This window comes from Molossus molossus, unplaced genomic scaffold (genome assembly GCF_014108415.1).
Source record: "Molossus molossus isolate mMolMol1 unplaced genomic scaffold, mMolMol1.p scaffold_m16_p_4, whole genome shotgun sequence".
NCBI classification, from domain to species: Eukaryota; Metazoa; Chordata; class Mammalia; order Chiroptera; family Molossidae; genus Molossus; species Molossus molossus.
In genome coordinates, this window is record NW_023425377.1 from 120,803,210 (window position 1) to 120,820,270 (window position 17,061).

At 39.7% G+C, this 17,061-nt stretch overlaps 1 protein-coding gene and 1 pseudogene across 10 annotated transcripts in view; one reads left to right on the forward strand and one right to left on the reverse strand.

Moving 5' to 3' along the window:
- The window catches only part of LARP1B (La ribonucleoprotein 1B), a 103,342-nt gene that overhangs the window by 17,972 nt on the left and 68,309 nt on the right, over positions 1–17,061 (reverse strand). For 6 of the 10 annotated variants that reach the window (XR_004956449.1, XM_036240568.1, XM_036240572.1 and 3 more), the window contains one exon: positions 5,857–5,980. The exons of 2 other annotated variants lie outside the window; for them this stretch is intronic. Coding sequence is in view for 7 of the 8 variants with exons in the window: in XM_036240568.1 (XP_036096461.1) it covers positions 5,857–5,980 (124 nt within the window). In the remaining variant the exon portion in view is untranslated. Of the gene's footprint in view, positions 1–1,544; positions 1,633–4,805; positions 4,844–5,856; positions 5,981–17,061 lie in introns of those variants that run through there. 2 more of the 10 variants (XM_036240574.1, XM_036240576.1) reach the window with 2 other exon arrangements.
- Positions 16,045–16,174, forward strand: LOC118616685 (annotated as a pseudogene).

The following is a 17,061-nucleotide window of genomic DNA, read 5'->3' on the forward strand; positions in this document are numbered from 1 at the left end:
TTTATGATGAATGGATCAGGCTGATAACATCCAAACCTAATGATCAGATCCATCAAAACACCAGTAAAAGTGAGCCCGAAAGACATTATATGATGCAATAAGAAGTAAATAACTCCTCCTAGAGAAATAGTCTAGCCACCAGCAAAATATCCTGAATATACTAAATTCTCTATATCTCTATATCTAAATACCAGTTCACAAGAAACAGAGGAAATAAACATATTAAATGATATGAAGGTACAATCAAGGAAATCATAAGAAATCCTATGACAAATTATCCAGTTTCTTTGACAAATCATTGGCACAGAAAAATAAAAGAAGAATGATTATAGATTATGAGTGACTTAATGGTCCTGCCCATCAAATGCAATGTATGAACATTGTTTAGTCCTGATTCAAACAGCCAATTTGAGAAAGATATATTTCACACGATCAGGAACAACCAAACTAACTGGGCAGTAGAAAATGTTAAGGAATTGATGCTACTTTTATGTGAAAAATGGTATAAAAAATTTATATATAACAGTTTGCAATATACAATGAATATTTATAAAAGGAATGGTATGATGCTTGAGGTTCAATATGAAATACCAGAAACAGACAGGGAACAAGGCACAGATGAGAAAATAATATCAACCTGTTAACACTGGTTGAAATTAGGTGAGATAGGTACACAGGGTTCATCACACAGTTCTCCCTACTTTAATTTATATCTCATGTTTTCCTATTGAAGAGTTAAGGTTTATTTCAGTTTTACATTTATTTTTGTACCAGGTTTAATCCAGTATGAATTTTACCCATGGATGGAGTACTTTTGTTATCTCAAAATAAATATTTTACAGTATTTTTACAGCATATCATATACCAATTTATAATAATTTGACATATTATCAGAAAGTAGTTAAGACAATACAGGTACAAAAATATTTATAGTAGATACAATTTTACTACTATAAATATAAATAATTAAGGAACAAGAATGTATTAAAGTTATTTTTTAATCAACTCCAAGCCTCAAATGACATAAATATCGAGAAAGTGTAACTTCTTTTTTTGTTTGTTAATCCTTACCAAGGACATTTTTCCATTGATTTTTAGATAGAGTGGAAGGGAGGGAGGGAGGGAAGGAGGGAGGAAGAGAGAGAGAGCGAGAGAAACATCAATGTGAGACAGACACATCAATTGGTTGCCTCCCACACCACCCTGACCAGGGCCAGGGATCGAACTGCAACCGAGGTAAATGTCCTTGACCAGAATCGAACCCACAACTTTGGTCTGCAGGCTGATGCTCTAACCACTGAGCAACCAGCAGGGGCTATTGTAACTTCTTTTAAATTAAAATCACGGGCCATCTCCTGTACATAAATGTTCACAACAGCATTCTTCATAACAGCCAAAACTGGAGAAAATCTACTAGATAAACAAAATGTGTCTGTCCATACTACAGACTTAGCAACACAAAGAAGCAAAGTGCTGATAGAAGCCACAGCATGGATTAACCTCAAAAATATTACATTAATTGAAAGAAGCCAGATACCATTCCATTTCCACTGATACACAATTTCTAGGCTGTACCAATACAGACAGGCAGAAAACAAGTCGCCGGTTTCTTCAGACGGAAGCTGAGGCTGACTGAAAAGGATCACGAGGGAACTGGTTAGCATGCCGGACTTGTCCTAAAACTGAGCTGTGGTGCTGGTGTACAACTACACCAATTTACAGAAATGCAAACGATACGCTTCGTGTGGGTTAATTTTGTCGTACGTAAAATGATGCCTCGAAAAAGCTGTAAAAACACAAAAGAGTAGGCCATCTGCTCTTCAGGGAACCTCAACTGTGATCATTTGCCACACAGTTTCTGCTAAAAGTTTATCAGAAAAGACTGATATTTCAGAGGATTAGGCTAAAGCACTGACTTCCCAAGTGTATACCCAAGCAGTGGTATCAGTATGACCTGGGACCTTGTTAGAAATGCATATTCTTTGGTCCCACCTCAACTTATTAAAATAGAAACTCTGGCCCTGGCCGGTTTGGCTCAGCGGTTAGAGTGTCGACCTGTGGCCCAGAGAGACCTGGGTTCAGTTCCCGCTAAGGGCACGTACCTCGCTTGCAGTTTGTCCCCGGCCCTGGTTGGTCGTGTGGGTGGCAGCTATCAATGTGTCCCTTTCACATCGATGTTTCACTCTCTCTTTCCCTCCCACTCTATCTGAACAAAAAATGGAAAAATATCCTCAGGTGAGGATAAAAAATAAAAAATTTAGAGAAAAAATAAAAAATAAAATAGAAACTCTGGGTACAGAGCCCTTTAATTGTTTGAATAAGCTTTACAGGTGACTCTGATAACTTGCTAAAGTTTAAGAACTAGCGGACTAAGGGGTGTGCTGAGTATTCTACTGAAGATTTTCCAGTATTTATTGCTACCAAATCAAATCATTGCACAACTGCATACCTGGACAATATGAAGTTTGCCCACAGACCTCATTGTCTTTATAGACAGGAATTACCTTTATAAAAACAGAACATAATATTATGCTGTGTTCACTGAAGGCTGTTAATAAAAAATACTATATGACAACCAGCACTTAATCCTTTTCTTTAATAAACAAAATGCCACTGAAGCAGGACTCAGCAAATTTTTCTGTAAATGCCAAATATTAATATTTTTTGCTTTTTTGGTCATAAAGTCTAGGAGAAGAGAAAGAGTTGAGAGATTAAAAAAAAAAAAATTCTGAAGATACATTAGCCCAGACACATCACACTCTGACTCCTAAAAATTTAAGATGAGTGAAAATTCTTGAAAGTAGCCTGGCTGGTGTGGCTCAGTGGTTGAGCATAGACCCATGTACCAAGAGGTCACCAGTTTGATTCCCGGTCAGGGCACATGCCCACGTTGTGGGCCACATCCCCAGTAGGGGGGCATGCAGGAGGCAGCCAATTGATGTTCTCTCTCATCGATGTTCCTCTCTCTCCTTCCCTCCCATTCTAGCTGATGATAAATGGAAACATATTCTAGGGTAAGGATTAAAAAAAAAAACAAAAAAAACACCTCAACAGAGGAAGAAAAACTAACATAAATCATAGCATAATTATTCTTAAAAAATTGTGGAAATACTTCGGACACAAGGAAATGATACCAGATAACAATTTAGAACTTCACTAAACAGAGTGAGAACAAAAGAAATGGTAGGACATTTTCCAATCACCTGGAAATTAAACACATTCCTAAATAATCCATGGATAAAAGAGGAAGTTTCCAGAGAAAAGAGATTATTTTGAAAGAAAGGAAAATTAAAATATAACATATCAAAATTTGTGAAATGCTTACCTATACGAAACTGCATATATTTTAAAGTGTGCAGTTTGATAAGTTTTGACATAGGTGTGAACCTCCAAAACCATCATCGTAGTTCTGACAATGACAACTGTCACACTCTATCCACCTCATTTTCTATTGTAATCTCCTTGCCCCTCCCCCCCTCCAGGTGACCACTGATTTACCTCCCCTCACCATACCTTGCTTTGCAATTTCTTGAGTTTGTATGATTGAAATTCTGATTTCCTTTGTTTCATAATTGCCTAATTGAGATTCATCAATGATATTATATATTGATATTATATAGCAGCTCATTTTCCCCAGAGTAATATTCTTATTTTTTTATATACCATTTTTAGTTTATCCATTTTAAGGGCACTGAGGTTATTTCTAGGTTTTGACTACTAAAGTAAAGCAAACAAAAAACAAACAAACAAAAACCAAAGTTTATAAAATGCAGTTAAAGCAGAGCTTAAAGGAAAATATGTATGATTAAATGCCTATAAGAGAAAAAGTCTCAAATCAATCGTTTAAACTTCCCTCTTAAAAAAAGGTATCAGCCCTGGTCGGTGTGGCTCAGTCAGGGGAGTGTCATGCGGTGCACTGAGAGGTTGTCAGTTTGATTCCTGGTCAAGGTGCAGGCCAGGGCTGCTGGCCTGATCCCTGGGAGGGGGCGTGCAGGAGGCAGCTGACTGACGTCTCTCTCTCACATCGAAGTTTCTCTCCCTCTCCCTTCCTCTCTCCCTAAAATCAATAAAAACTTTTTAAAAAGTTTTTCTAAATAAGCTATCAGAAAAACATACACATATTTAATAATTTAACAAAAACCTTTCTAAACTGATGGATCAAAGAAAAAATTTTTAAAAATTAATTAGAGGGTATTTGGAATTGAATGAAAATGAAAACCTATCAAAATTTGTATGATGCACCTAAAACAATGCTTAAAATTTTTAATTGCTTATAATAGAAAAGAAGTTCTCAAATCAATTATCTAAGCTTCTGTCTTAGTAAACTAAAAAAAGAGTAACAAAATAAACCCAAACCAAGAAAGAAATATTAGCCCAGCTGGTGTGGCTCAGTGGTTGAGCATCAGCCCATGCACCAAGAGGTCGCCGGTTTGATTCCTGGTCAGGGCATATGATCAGATCGTAGGCACAATCCCACAGTGGGGGGTATGCAGGAGGCGGCCAACCAATGTTCTCTCTCATCGATGTTTCCATCTCTTTCTCCCTCTCCCTTCCTCTCTCTCTAAAACCAATAAAGGAAAATAAATAAAGTTTAAAAAAGTGAAATATTAAAAGAGCTGAAAAAATAATACAACTGGGAAAAATAAAGTATGGATCAAGAAAAATAAAAGCTTCCTTTAAAAATATATGTCAAATGCTATAGAAGCCTCAGTACGGTCAAGCCTTTGGAGCAAAATAATACTTACAGGACATTCAGGACCAGAAAACAAGTTGGATGAACCCATGAGGATGCAATCGGTAAATCCAGAATGTGAAAAATTCTACAGGGTAAACAGTCCCTTTTCTTCAATAAATTGCAAGGAAAAACAACAGTATGAACTTATAGGCTGAAAGAGCCATATCATCCTATTGCATTGTTGGAACTTATATGGATACTGATCATTTTTTTTAAAAAACATGATGAATGAGGAAATTAGTAAACTCTTTGGTATTAAGAAATCACTGTTAATTGTAGATGTGATAATGGTATTGTGTTACTTATGTTAAAGGGGACAGTCTTTATTGTTGTAAAGACATATACAGAAATACTAAGAAATGAAAAGGTATGAATAATATGATTGCGAGTTTGCTTCAGAAGAATCAAGTTCGAGGTCAAGAGAATGAGTGGAGTCAAGATGAAGCGACACTGGCGATGGGCTGATAAAGTAGCAATGAGTACATGGGGTTTCCTTATATAATGTGCTCTATTTCTGTACATGTTTGAAGTTTTCCAAATTAAAAGTTCTCCTTTAACCTGACTTCAGAAAAGACTATAACAAAATCACCTGCACTTGCCTGAACAGCAGGTTAATTTTATGATTATTCCAAATGTATTTACATTTTCAAACAATGCTAACACTTTAAAACAAAAGAATGAACTAGTGGTGTATTTTTAAAAATCAGCGAAAATTTTTCTTCATTTCGAGAAGAGAAACATTCCCACAATCTCAAAATCAAGAGAGACACATAAAGAAACAACTGATTCTGCCTACCTGAAAAAAGCAAGCATCCGGTTTGAGCATGATCTGGTGTTACAGCAGATGACTCCTCGGTCACCTCTGTCACTACCTGCCTATTCACCAAGAGTCAGGTGGGATTCAAACTGTCCATTTACCACATGGCTGTCTTACCAATTCTACAACCTGTATTTTATAGGTCTCTAGAATGTTTAGGAGTTCACCAAAAAATAAATAAAAAGTTGAATTTCAAAACTCTAGCCTTTTACCAGATACCTACATGTTTTCAAGCAAACTTAAAAAACAATTTAGAACTGCTTTAACAGTATTCAGACACTTACACGGAAGCAGATTTACATACCTGGCCTGGACTGTGAAGGTGCTACAGGAACTTCTTGGTTTGGCTCAAAAGGAAGTTCAGGTGTTAGGTTTTCAAACTGCTCTTTACTAATGAGATTTAGCTTCTTAAAGTTCTCAGCTTCTTGCTGAAGTAGAATGGAGGAATCTAATTACTAAACTGGCTAACAGCATAACCAACAGACAATAATTGATACCAACTTTGAAAAATGAGTTTTAAAATAGGGATTAATTGCAACAGAATTCAAAGGATGTTCTAATACAGAATCTAGCAATCTACTTAATAACAATTAATATTCAGAGTCTAAAGAGGCATAGAAAACCCTGAAATATAATGACTATTTTATAATTCGAATACATGATAAGAGCATACATTCTAGTCATTAATCATTTGCTGAGAATTTACACACAAGATAAGTGGGGTATTACAGAGATTACTAAGGCAATCTAATATGTGTTCTATACCCTTAAGAAATTTACAAGACAGATAGAAAGAAGTAAATTCACACATAAAAACTAGTATTAGGCAGTACATGAAAAATGGTACTGAGATCAGGGAGGTATCCCAGCAGGGATGGGACACAAGCAGCTCTTGAAGAGTGAGAATTTAGAGAAGGAGAAAAGCATTCAAATTAGGTGACATGAACAAAGATGAGAAGCTTGGACCAAACAATCATTTATTAGAAAGTAGTCCAGTGAATGACAACATTCATGTAAAACGTGGCAAAAGGCCTGACAACTTGGAGAGAGCCGCTAGACCTTTAGTACCAGGCCAAGAAGTTTTCACTTTATTTTCTACCAATGGGAAACATGCAATAAAAGATAAATCGAGCCCAGCCGGTGTGGCTCAGTGGACTGAGTGTCATTCCATGGACTGAGAGGTCCCGGTTTCGGGCTCAGTCCCCAGTGGGGTTTGTGCAGGAGGCAGCTAATCGATGTGACTCTCTCACATCGATGTTTCTGTCTCTCTCTCTCCCTTCCTCTTTCTCTAAAAATTCGATTAAAAAAAAACCCAACAACATAATAATGTAGTCCCACTTGTTTAAAAAAAAAAAAAAGGAATAAATAAATCTAGATGGCCTGTTCAGTTCGGAACAGGTTAAGAGCAAAGAGGCCCAGCAGGTCTGAGTAGTTGGCTCTACGGAAGAATCCCTGCCCCGGAAGCTTCCCCTTTCTAACTGCATACTGCCGCGGGTCACGTAGATGCTCCCTGCCCTGACCTACAGGTGTAGAGAGCAGCGATTTTCAACTGGTATGTCACAAGAATTTTTAAAACATGCAATACCTATTTAGTCAAGGACACTGATCTCTTTTCGCTTAGACTGTGAAATACAAAAAGCACCCTGGCCAGTTTGGCTCAGGGGTTAGAGCGTCAGCCTGCAGTCCAGAGAGACCTGGGTTCGGTTCCCGCTAAGGGCACGCACCTCGGTTGCAGTTTGTCCCCGGTCCCAGTTGGCGTCGTGTGGGTACCAACCACTCAATGTGTCCCTTTCATGTCAACGTTTCTCTCTCTCTCTCTTCCTCCCACTCTATCTGAACAAAAAATGAAAAAATGTTCTCACCAAGGATAAAAAAGAAAAAGAAAAGTGACAACAGCTGCCCTGGCTAGTGTGGCTCAGTTGGTTGGGCATAGTCCCCGTTCACTGAAGGGTCGCCAGTCCGATTCCTGGTCAGGGCACGTGCCCGGGTTGTGGGCTCAATCCCCTGTGGGGGCCTGTAGGAGGCAGCCAATCAATGTTCCGCTCTCGCATCAATGTTTATCTCTCTCTTTAAAAACCAATTTAAAACTATATTTTTAAAAATGACTACAGCCAGCCCTGGCCAGTTTGGCTCAGCGGTTAGAGCGTCGGCCTGCGGTCCGGAGAGACCCGGGTTCGGTTCCCGCTAAGGGCACGTACTTCGGTTGCAGTTTGTCCCCGGCCCTGGTCGGTCGTGCGGGTGGCAGCCACTCGATGTTTCTCACTCTCTCTCCCTTCCTCTCTCTCCCTCCCACTCTATCTGTACAAAAAATGGAAAAATATCCTCGGGTGAGGATTAAAAAAAAAAAAAAATGACTACAGCCAGCACAGCATCAGCCATCCCATGTGAATGAATAAAACTTATACTACCTCGTCTGTCAGACCAGCAAATGTATCTTCTTCAGTGCGCCCTGCAAGTGTAGCCGTGGGCTCGTGTGCCGGAGGACAGGGTGAAAACCCGGCGGCACTTGAGCGAGGCGGGGCCCTCCACGCGGGGCCCCCCACGCGTGTCCTAAGCCGCAGGACTGAAATAAAGAGGGGCCGCCTGCACTCCACTGCTGCGGGTCAGTGTCCCCCAAAACCCCATGTCCCATCCACACCACTCAGGGTCATGGGTCTCTGACCCTTCACAGAGCAACAACCAAAGAGGGTTTCAGCAAGTAAAAAGAGTAACAAAAGGAATTGTCAGATGAATCAAAGTAATTACCATCATTACAAAACAGTTGTGGCACCTGCTCTTGACAGCTAACCAAACAGTCTTCTCCTTCAGACTGGAGTGGTTGCGTGTCCTCTGTAGCTCCCACTGTCCACTGGACCCTGTCAGCCTTGACACGGGGAGCGATCTTCTCTTCATGAAAATGCCCTCAAAGATTCTTCCCCTCTTCCCCGGTTACCAAAATTGCTTTCCCAAAAGTATTCGGTAAGATCTTCAAGCTAATTCAGAGTCTTTGACTCCTCACTGTCCCTTAATCTTGCTACAGAGCTCATAGTAACAACTTCCACCTCAGTAACATTTATTTTGTGTTTATCATATGCCAGAGGTGTTCCCTGATGGGAACACAAACGGTATGTTTCTGTTTTGTTTTCAATGCTTAAAGCTTATTAGGATATAACACACACATACATACAAATACATACACACACCAGAGAAGGGCATACACCCTAAGTAGGCATCTCAATGAGCAGTCGAAAGTGAACAGACCTAGCGCCCTAGAAGTACACTTCACCCCTTTCCATCACTACCCACCCTCTCTCCCTAAAGAGAAGCAGTATGTTGACTTTAATACTATGCCTTCATTTTGCTTGTTTTTGAAATTTATGAAAATGGAATCATAATTCATGGCTTCTTCTATGTAAAAGTATCTTCATGAGGTTATCTATAGTTTGCAGCTCTATGGAACAGGTCCACAAACTACAGTCGAGAAAGTTGGCTTAAACGGACATAAGTGAAATGCTGCATCCAATATCTGCAGAATGCACCCTTTACTTTCATTTCATACCATACACAAAAATCAACTCTAGATGTATTGTAGTTCTCTCTGTGAAAAGGAAAATAATAAAACTTCTAGAAGATACTATCCCCATGATCTTTAAGTAGGAAAGATTATTAAACAAGAAAAACACAATGAAGGAAATGATTGATAAAAATGTACTACATTAAAAACAGAAACATTTTTTCACCAAGAGACACAAGAGATCGAAAAGGCAAGTTATACAGTGGAGGATCTTACAAATCCTTCTGTAGAGAAAGAAACTATAAAAATGAGCAGTAGAACTGAATAGTCACTTTCCAAAGAAGCTATCCGAATAAAATACATTACAGGTTTTCAGCGTTATTAGTAATCAGAGAGAAAAAAATTAAAACCACAATGAGATAACACATCTACTAGAGTGGATACAAATTAAAAATTTTGGATTTTTTACTGCAATAATTATAGTCATAGGAAATTAGAAAAACAGTACAGAGTACAGAGAGGTCTAGTGTACCTTTCACTCAGTTCCCTCCAAAGGCTATGCCTTACACAACTAAAGCACAACACTGAAACCAGTAAATTGACATTTCTTATCACAAATGTGTCTATATAGTTCTGTCATTTTATCCCATGTATAGATTCAGTAAATGATACTTTTATCAGAATATAAGTACACCTGTATTATACATTATAGAAACTACATAGATCACATTCTAATAGCTAACTGTAATACTAACTTTGAAGGAGATATTTTAGAAACTAATTTGTTTTTCATTTGACTTATAAATAGCTTTGATATTGAATTCCTGGTCACTGTTCAATCCACTTTCTTTGAAACACAGGATTTTCATCAGCCACTGTTCTTAGAAATAACCATAAGACTCTAACATTTGATTATCCACTCACTTATAGCAGCAGAACCTACACCTCTTTTTTCTCCATTTCCCCCTTCAACAATCAAGCCAACTGGCTACCTTCCTTAGCTAGACTACCTATTTCCTGTTTTGATTTTGTAGGTTTCCAAATATTTACTAAAAAAAAAAAACAAGATAAAGTTTTTGCATGCATCAAGGAGTAAAAAAACAATTGTTTAATTCTCATCCATGGATATGTTCATTGATTTTAGAGATAGGAAAAACTAGAGAGACAGAGACAGAGACAGAGACAGAGACAGATCATTTGGCTGCCTTTCCTACATGCCCCAACCAGGGAATGAACCCACAACCTAGGTATGTGACCTCACTGGGAATCGAACCCAAGATCTTTTTTTTTTTTATCCTCACCCGAGGATACTTTTCCATTTTTTGTACAGATAGAGTGGGAGGGAGAGAGAGGAAGGGAGAGAGAGAGAGAAACATCGACGTGAAGGGACACAATGAGTGGCTGCCACCTGCACGACCAACCAGGGCCGGGGACAAACTGCAACCGAAGTACGTGCCCTTAGCAGGAACCGAACCCGGGTGTCTCCGGACCACAGGCCGACGCTCTAACCGCTGAGCCAAACTGGCCAGGGCGAACCCAAGATCTTTTGATGTATGGGGGTAAGGAGTAAAAATTGTAATAGAAGTTAAAAGGTAAAAGAAAGAAACCTCTGCCACAGAAACTAAGCAAAAACAATCGGACGGAAAAGGGCTGGAAAGGAGCCAGTTTTCAGGGCTGACTGGCACATACCTTAAACCCACTGACAGGAGAGGTTCCTAGTCCTAGCTCAACAGACGGGGGCATGAGGGACGTTGGGCCAGAAACCCCCACGACAGCAGAAACTCTATATTTTCCTTAACACTGTACAAAAGTGCCTATCACTGTGCTTGGTACTTTACAGGTACTCAAACATGTTAAATAATGAATGAATGAATGAATGAATGAATGAACAGGATAGGAACTGAAGTCAAAAGGAGTATATTCCACCCTGGCTAGTGTGGCTCAGCGGTCAGAGCACCCACCTGCAGACCAAAGAGTTGTGGGGTCAAGGGCACACACCTGGGTTGCTAGCTCGGTCCTTAGCCCTGGTCAGGGTGCGTGCGAGACACAACCAATTGATGTGTCTCTCTCACATCGATGTTTCTCTGTCTCTCCCTCCCCCCACCCCTTCCACTCTCTAAAAATCAATGGGAAAAAACATCCTCAGGTGAGAGGATTAACAACAAAGAAGAAGAATGTACTCCAATGGGAGTTATTTTTTATGTTCTTAATTTTGGGGGCAGGAGTATTTAGCAGTATAGTGGGACCTAGATTTAATGTTTTGCTATCTGCAATATAGAATATTCATAATTTAGGGTTTAGTTCAAGCCCGACCCTTCTTTTAAGATGCCTCCCTTGATTATGCCAACCTGAAACTCTCAAAATTCTTCTTTCATCAGCTCTTTTTAAGTAATTTTGTTTTAGTGTAAACTACCTTGTATAAAAACATGTACAGTAGAAAACTTAATATAGTGAACACAACGTATTAACCCATCTAGGTTAACAGAAACTCTCAAAATTCTTCTTTCATTCAGCTCTTTTTAAGTAATTTTGTTTTAGTGTAAACTACCTTGTATAAAAACGTGTACAGTATAAAACTTAATATAGTGAACACAACCTATTAACCCATCTAGGTTAACAGAATACTGCAAATACCTTAGAAGCTCCTTGTTTACACCTGTCCATTCTCCTCCTTCTCCCCAGAGGTACCATTATACTGATGTCAGTGAAGATCTTTTCCTAACGCTTACATCATAAAATTATGAAGTCTGACTATACTGACTCTTTGTGAAGGATGGTGCAAAAGGTACTCACTCACTCAGTGGCAACAGGTAGGCCACTGTTAGTGGTAAATCAAGTTGTGTGTGTGTGCACACATACACATGTAGAAATGGAACCTAGGATGCACAGATGACCGGATTTAATAAGTAATATTAAACTGTTCTAAACGATGACTGTATCAATGTAAGCAGTGGGATCTGTGGAGCACAGCACTGTGAGGCCTTGGCTGGAGGCTGAGCCACATACACAGAGGACCAGACTCCCTGAGACATATCCAACAGTGGCTGCTATGGGGCTGAGCTGAAGAAATATACTAAAATCCCAACAGTGTTGCAAGGTGGTGAGCATACAGAACCAGAATACAACAGAAATCCCATCAACCATTCACTGACACCCAGCTACGACTTAAAAATTAGGCCATGCTATAGAATAAGGCTCTTACACCATAATAAGACCTATTCTATATTCCCAGCAGAGCTCAACACAGAACCTGACAAAACGTTGAGCGGGACTGACTTTGAAAGTTAAGCTCTGTCAAGTTAAAGAGGCTTTCCCCAGATTTGTCCAAACAAAGACTAAAACCAAGCACATACAATTCCAAATTGGCCAGCCAACAGAATAAAAAGTAGGCATTCAAGCCCGACTGGTGTGGCTCAGTGGATTGAGCATCGTCCCATGACTGAGAGGTCCCAGTTCAATTCCCAGTCAGGGCACGTGCCTGGGTTTTGAGCCTGATGCCCAGTAGGGGGCGTGCAGGAGATAGCCGATTGATGTTTCTCTCTCACATCTATGTTTCTATCTCTCTCTCCTTTTCCCTTTCTAAAATATTAATAAAAACATACTTTAGAAAAAGTAGACATTCTTGCTCTCTATCACATAAGGACAAGTCAGAAAACAGCTGTCTGAAGTTAGGAAGAGGTCATGTCCCACTAGGAAATAAATCTGCGAGTACCTTGATCTCGGACTTATCAGCCTCCAGAAATGTGAGAAGTAAATATCACTTTTCTAAGAACCCCTCAAGAGTAAACATTCTTCAGAGGAAGATAACAACCTATAATCTCTATAGTATAATAGCTACAATGTCCAATAAAATTTTAATTATTAGATGTGAAAACGAGAAAATACATCCCACAGTCAAGAAAAAAGGCAATAGCCCTGGCCGGTTTGGCTCAGCGGTTAGAGCGTCCGCCTGCGGTCCGGAGAGACCCGGGTTCGGTTCCCGCTAAGGGCATGTGCCTTGGTTGCAGTTTGTCCCCGGACCTGGTTGGTCGTGCGGGTGGCAGCCACTCGATGTGTCCCTTTCACATCGATGTTTCCCTCTCTGTCTCTCTCTTCCGTTCTCTCCCTCCTACTCTATCTGTGCAAAAAATGGAAAAATGTCCTCGGGTGAGGATTAAAAAAAAAAAAGAAAAAAGGCAATCAATAGAAACTATCTTTCAGATGTTTCAAATGTTGAAATTTAAACAAAAGGACTTTAAAATTGTTATATACATATTTATGTTTGACACGCTAAAAGGAAATATGGTCTTAATGAGTGAACAGAGAGGGAATCTCAGCAGAAAAAAGTAATCTACAGAAATTGTAGAACTAAAAATTTTATATTTGAATGAGCTTAAAAGTAAAGATGGTGAACAAAAGTTAGTAAAATTGATGACAGATCTTTAGACATAATCCAATCTATGGAAGAGAGAGAAAAAAAGATGTAAGATAACAGAAAACAACCTCAGGGGTCTGTGAAACTATGTAATGGTATAACTGAAGTCCTAAAATTTAAAAAAAAAAAAGTAAGAAAGAACTAAAAATTTCCCAATTTTGAAGAAAATCATCAAATTATTGGTCCACGGATTTCAGTTAACTATAAAATGGATAAATTCAAAGAAAATCACACTGAGACACAACATAGCTAAATTGCTGAAAATCAATGGTAAAGTGGAAAACCTGAAAGTGGTGTGGAGGGAGGGGACACATTACATACGAGGGAATAACAGTATAAATAACGGCTGACTTCTCATTAGAAACAGTAAAGGCCAGAATACAATGGAACATCATCTGTAAAATGCCAAAAGGAAAAAACGTTAATCCAGGTTCCCTATCTCGTGGAGATATTTAAAAATCAGAGTGAAATAAAAACATTATCGGGTAAACCAGGGCTGAGATGACTTGTTGTCAGCAGACCTGCAGTACAAGAAATCCTCAACAATGCTCTCCAGGGTGACAGGGAAATTATATCAGAAGGAAACTTAAGTTACAGATAAAGGAAAAAAGGTACATATACTAGACTGTTATTTTTTTTCTTTTCACAATTTCCTCAGAAAACAACTATTAGTTTAAAGCAAAATAATAACATTTATGATAGGATTTATAATATATGTAAAGGGATATGGAATTTACAAAAGTAATGGAATTATATTTTTGTAATTAAAAATTACATATGTAAGCAACAGATATTAAATACCAAGTGAGATGTGAAAAGTAATAGGTAGTACAATAATGGTTCTCAATAAATTTTGAAAAGGTAAAGAGGCATACCATTAGCCACAGAGTAACCATGAAAAAAAAATGTTTAAAGAGGCATAAATAAAAAGTCAAAGGAAGAAATGAAATGGAATATTAGAAAATGTTTGAATAACCCAAAGGTCATCAAAACATTAAAACTTAAGATCCAATTATACAATGTCTTAAAGTAACCCTCCTTTAAAATAAAGGCACCAGTAGACTGAAAGTAAAAAGATGAAAGAAAGCTGGAAAGTTGACTTTAAGACAGCATTATAAAAGATAAAGAGGTACATTTCATGATATGAGTCAATTCATCAAGAATACATAACTAGCCCGGCCGGTGTGGCTCAGTGGTTGAGTGTCGACCCATACACCAAGAGGTCGCCAGTTCAATTCCCAGTCAGGACACATGCCTAGGTTGTGGGCCAGTGGGAAGCATGCAGGAGGTAGCCAGTCGATGTTCTCTCTCATCAATGTTTCTCTCTCTCTTTCCCTCTACCCTCCCCTCTCTCTAAAATCAATAAAGAAAAAAACAAAAAAACACATAACTGTGTGTGTGTGTGTGTGTGTATGTTTATTGCATCTCATAACAGATGCATCTAATATATATATGCATCTAAGAACTGCAGTTTCATGGAGCAAAACTGACAGCTCTAAAAGAAGAAATACATTTCAACCACAATTAAAGATTTTTATCATTGCCTGGCCAGTGTGGCTCAGTGGACTGAGCATTGTCCCATGGACTGAGAGGTCCCAGATTGATTCCCAGTTGGGGCATATGCCAAGGTTGCAGGCTCAATCCCCAGTAGGGGGCGTGCAGGAAGCAGCCAATTGATGTCTCTCTCACATCGATGTTTCTCTCTCTCCTTTCTCTCTCTCTAAAAAAAAATCAATAAAAACACCTTTTTCTGATCCCACCAACACCCTGACTCCGTTCTGTCTCCCCTTCTCTCTGGTTCTCTGATCCTCTAGCTCTGTGTCTCTGTTGCCTTCTCTCTGGGCCTCTGTCCACAAAAAAAACAAAACAGAACAAATCAATAAAAACATATTTTAAGCCCTGGCTGGTTTGGCTCAGCAGTAAGAGAGTCGGCCCGCGGACCAGAGAGATCCAGGTTCGGTTCCCACTAAGGGCATGTACCTCGTTTGCAGTTTGTGCTTGGACCCGGTTAGGGTCGTGTAGGTGGCAACCAGTTGATGTATCTCTTTCACATTGATGTTTCTCTCTCTTCCCTCCTCTCTCTCTCTCTCACTCTATTTGACGATAAATGCAAAAATGTCCTTGGGTGAGGATAAAAGAAAAAAAAAACATATTTAAAAAAAGATTAATCTGGACTGACATTTGCAGAACATTACACCCAGCAAATGCAGATTACAAATTATTTCCAAGTGTACATAAAATCTTCCTCTACAATACACCACAGGCTGGGCCATAAAGCAAGTTTCTTCTTTTCTGTTTATGAAGAGATCCGTAACTAAATTCAAAGTCCAATAATGGTAGTTGCCTATTGTCTAGATGTTCTGGTCTGCCTCCATCCATCCACTTTACTGCCACCACCATCACCATGATGAATTACCTGGAGACTGCAGCTGCAACAATCATGTTCACTAACACATCCCCAGCTCCCAGCATCGTCTGGCACACAGCAGGCACGCAAATATACACTAATAAAGGAATCTCTGGCAAGCAGTTAGTTGATTATGTATCTACCGTACTTAAGTGTGTGTGTTCAAGTAAGGAGCCATGCATGGGTTTGGATTCATGGCAGGCCCGGCCCCCGGGCCTCTCATGCTGCCCCGTCCACAGCACACCAGGCCCTGAGCCGCTGCCGCGCCTCTGCCCCAGGCTGCAAGCACTGAGGTGGGCTACACAGTGCAAGAAACGAAAAAAGAAAATAAGGGACTGACTCACACAAAAGACTGTGGCTGGAATTTAAATAGTGAGGTAAGACCTGAAATCCGGTGTCCTGATTCACTCGTTAGTTCAGCAAGAAGTAGAATCAAAACCATTTGTAGCCCTGGCCAGTTTGGCTCGGCGGTTAGAGCGTCGGCCTGCGGTCCAGAGAGACCCGGGTTCGGTTCCCGCTAAGGGCGCATACCTCGGTTGCAGTTTGTCCCCGGCCCTGGTTGGTCGTGCGGGTGGCAGCCACTCGATGTGTCCCTTTCACGTCGATGTTTCTCTCTCTTTCTCCCCCTCCCACTCTATCTGAACAAAAAACGAAAAAATGTCCTCGGGTGAGGATAAAAAAATCCATTTGTAAAGACAGAGTGACGTGAAAGGAATCTGGGGGAGTCCTTCAGAGTAAGGCATAAGGAGAAAGAATGAAAAGTTTTGCATTTTAAAACACAAAAGGACTAATGATGGAAATGTCTGACCCTGTGGCACCAGGAAGGAATTCCATAGGCTGAAACTACTGCATTTTTTAAATTCCTGGGCTCCCCTCCATTTGTATCATTCATTTTTCCTGGTTCTGCGTAACCACATGGCCTTTGCTCTTCATCACACATGCCCAGTATTTAAGTGTTCGAAAGGCTTTTCCTACCCTGTGAGATAGAGAAGACAAAACGATCTCCACCTGAGGTTCAGAGAAGTTCCTCTTTGGTCCTGAATTACACTTAGTAGACTTGCACACAAATTGACTCCTGGTCAGGAATAGGCCTCAGCTTTGCCAAAAGGGTTCTTCTCTGGTGAGAACAGCTCAAGTGGTGGGGTCGGGGGAAATTCAGGGGACTCTCCTCTTGCCAAGTCAGTAGGATGCCACT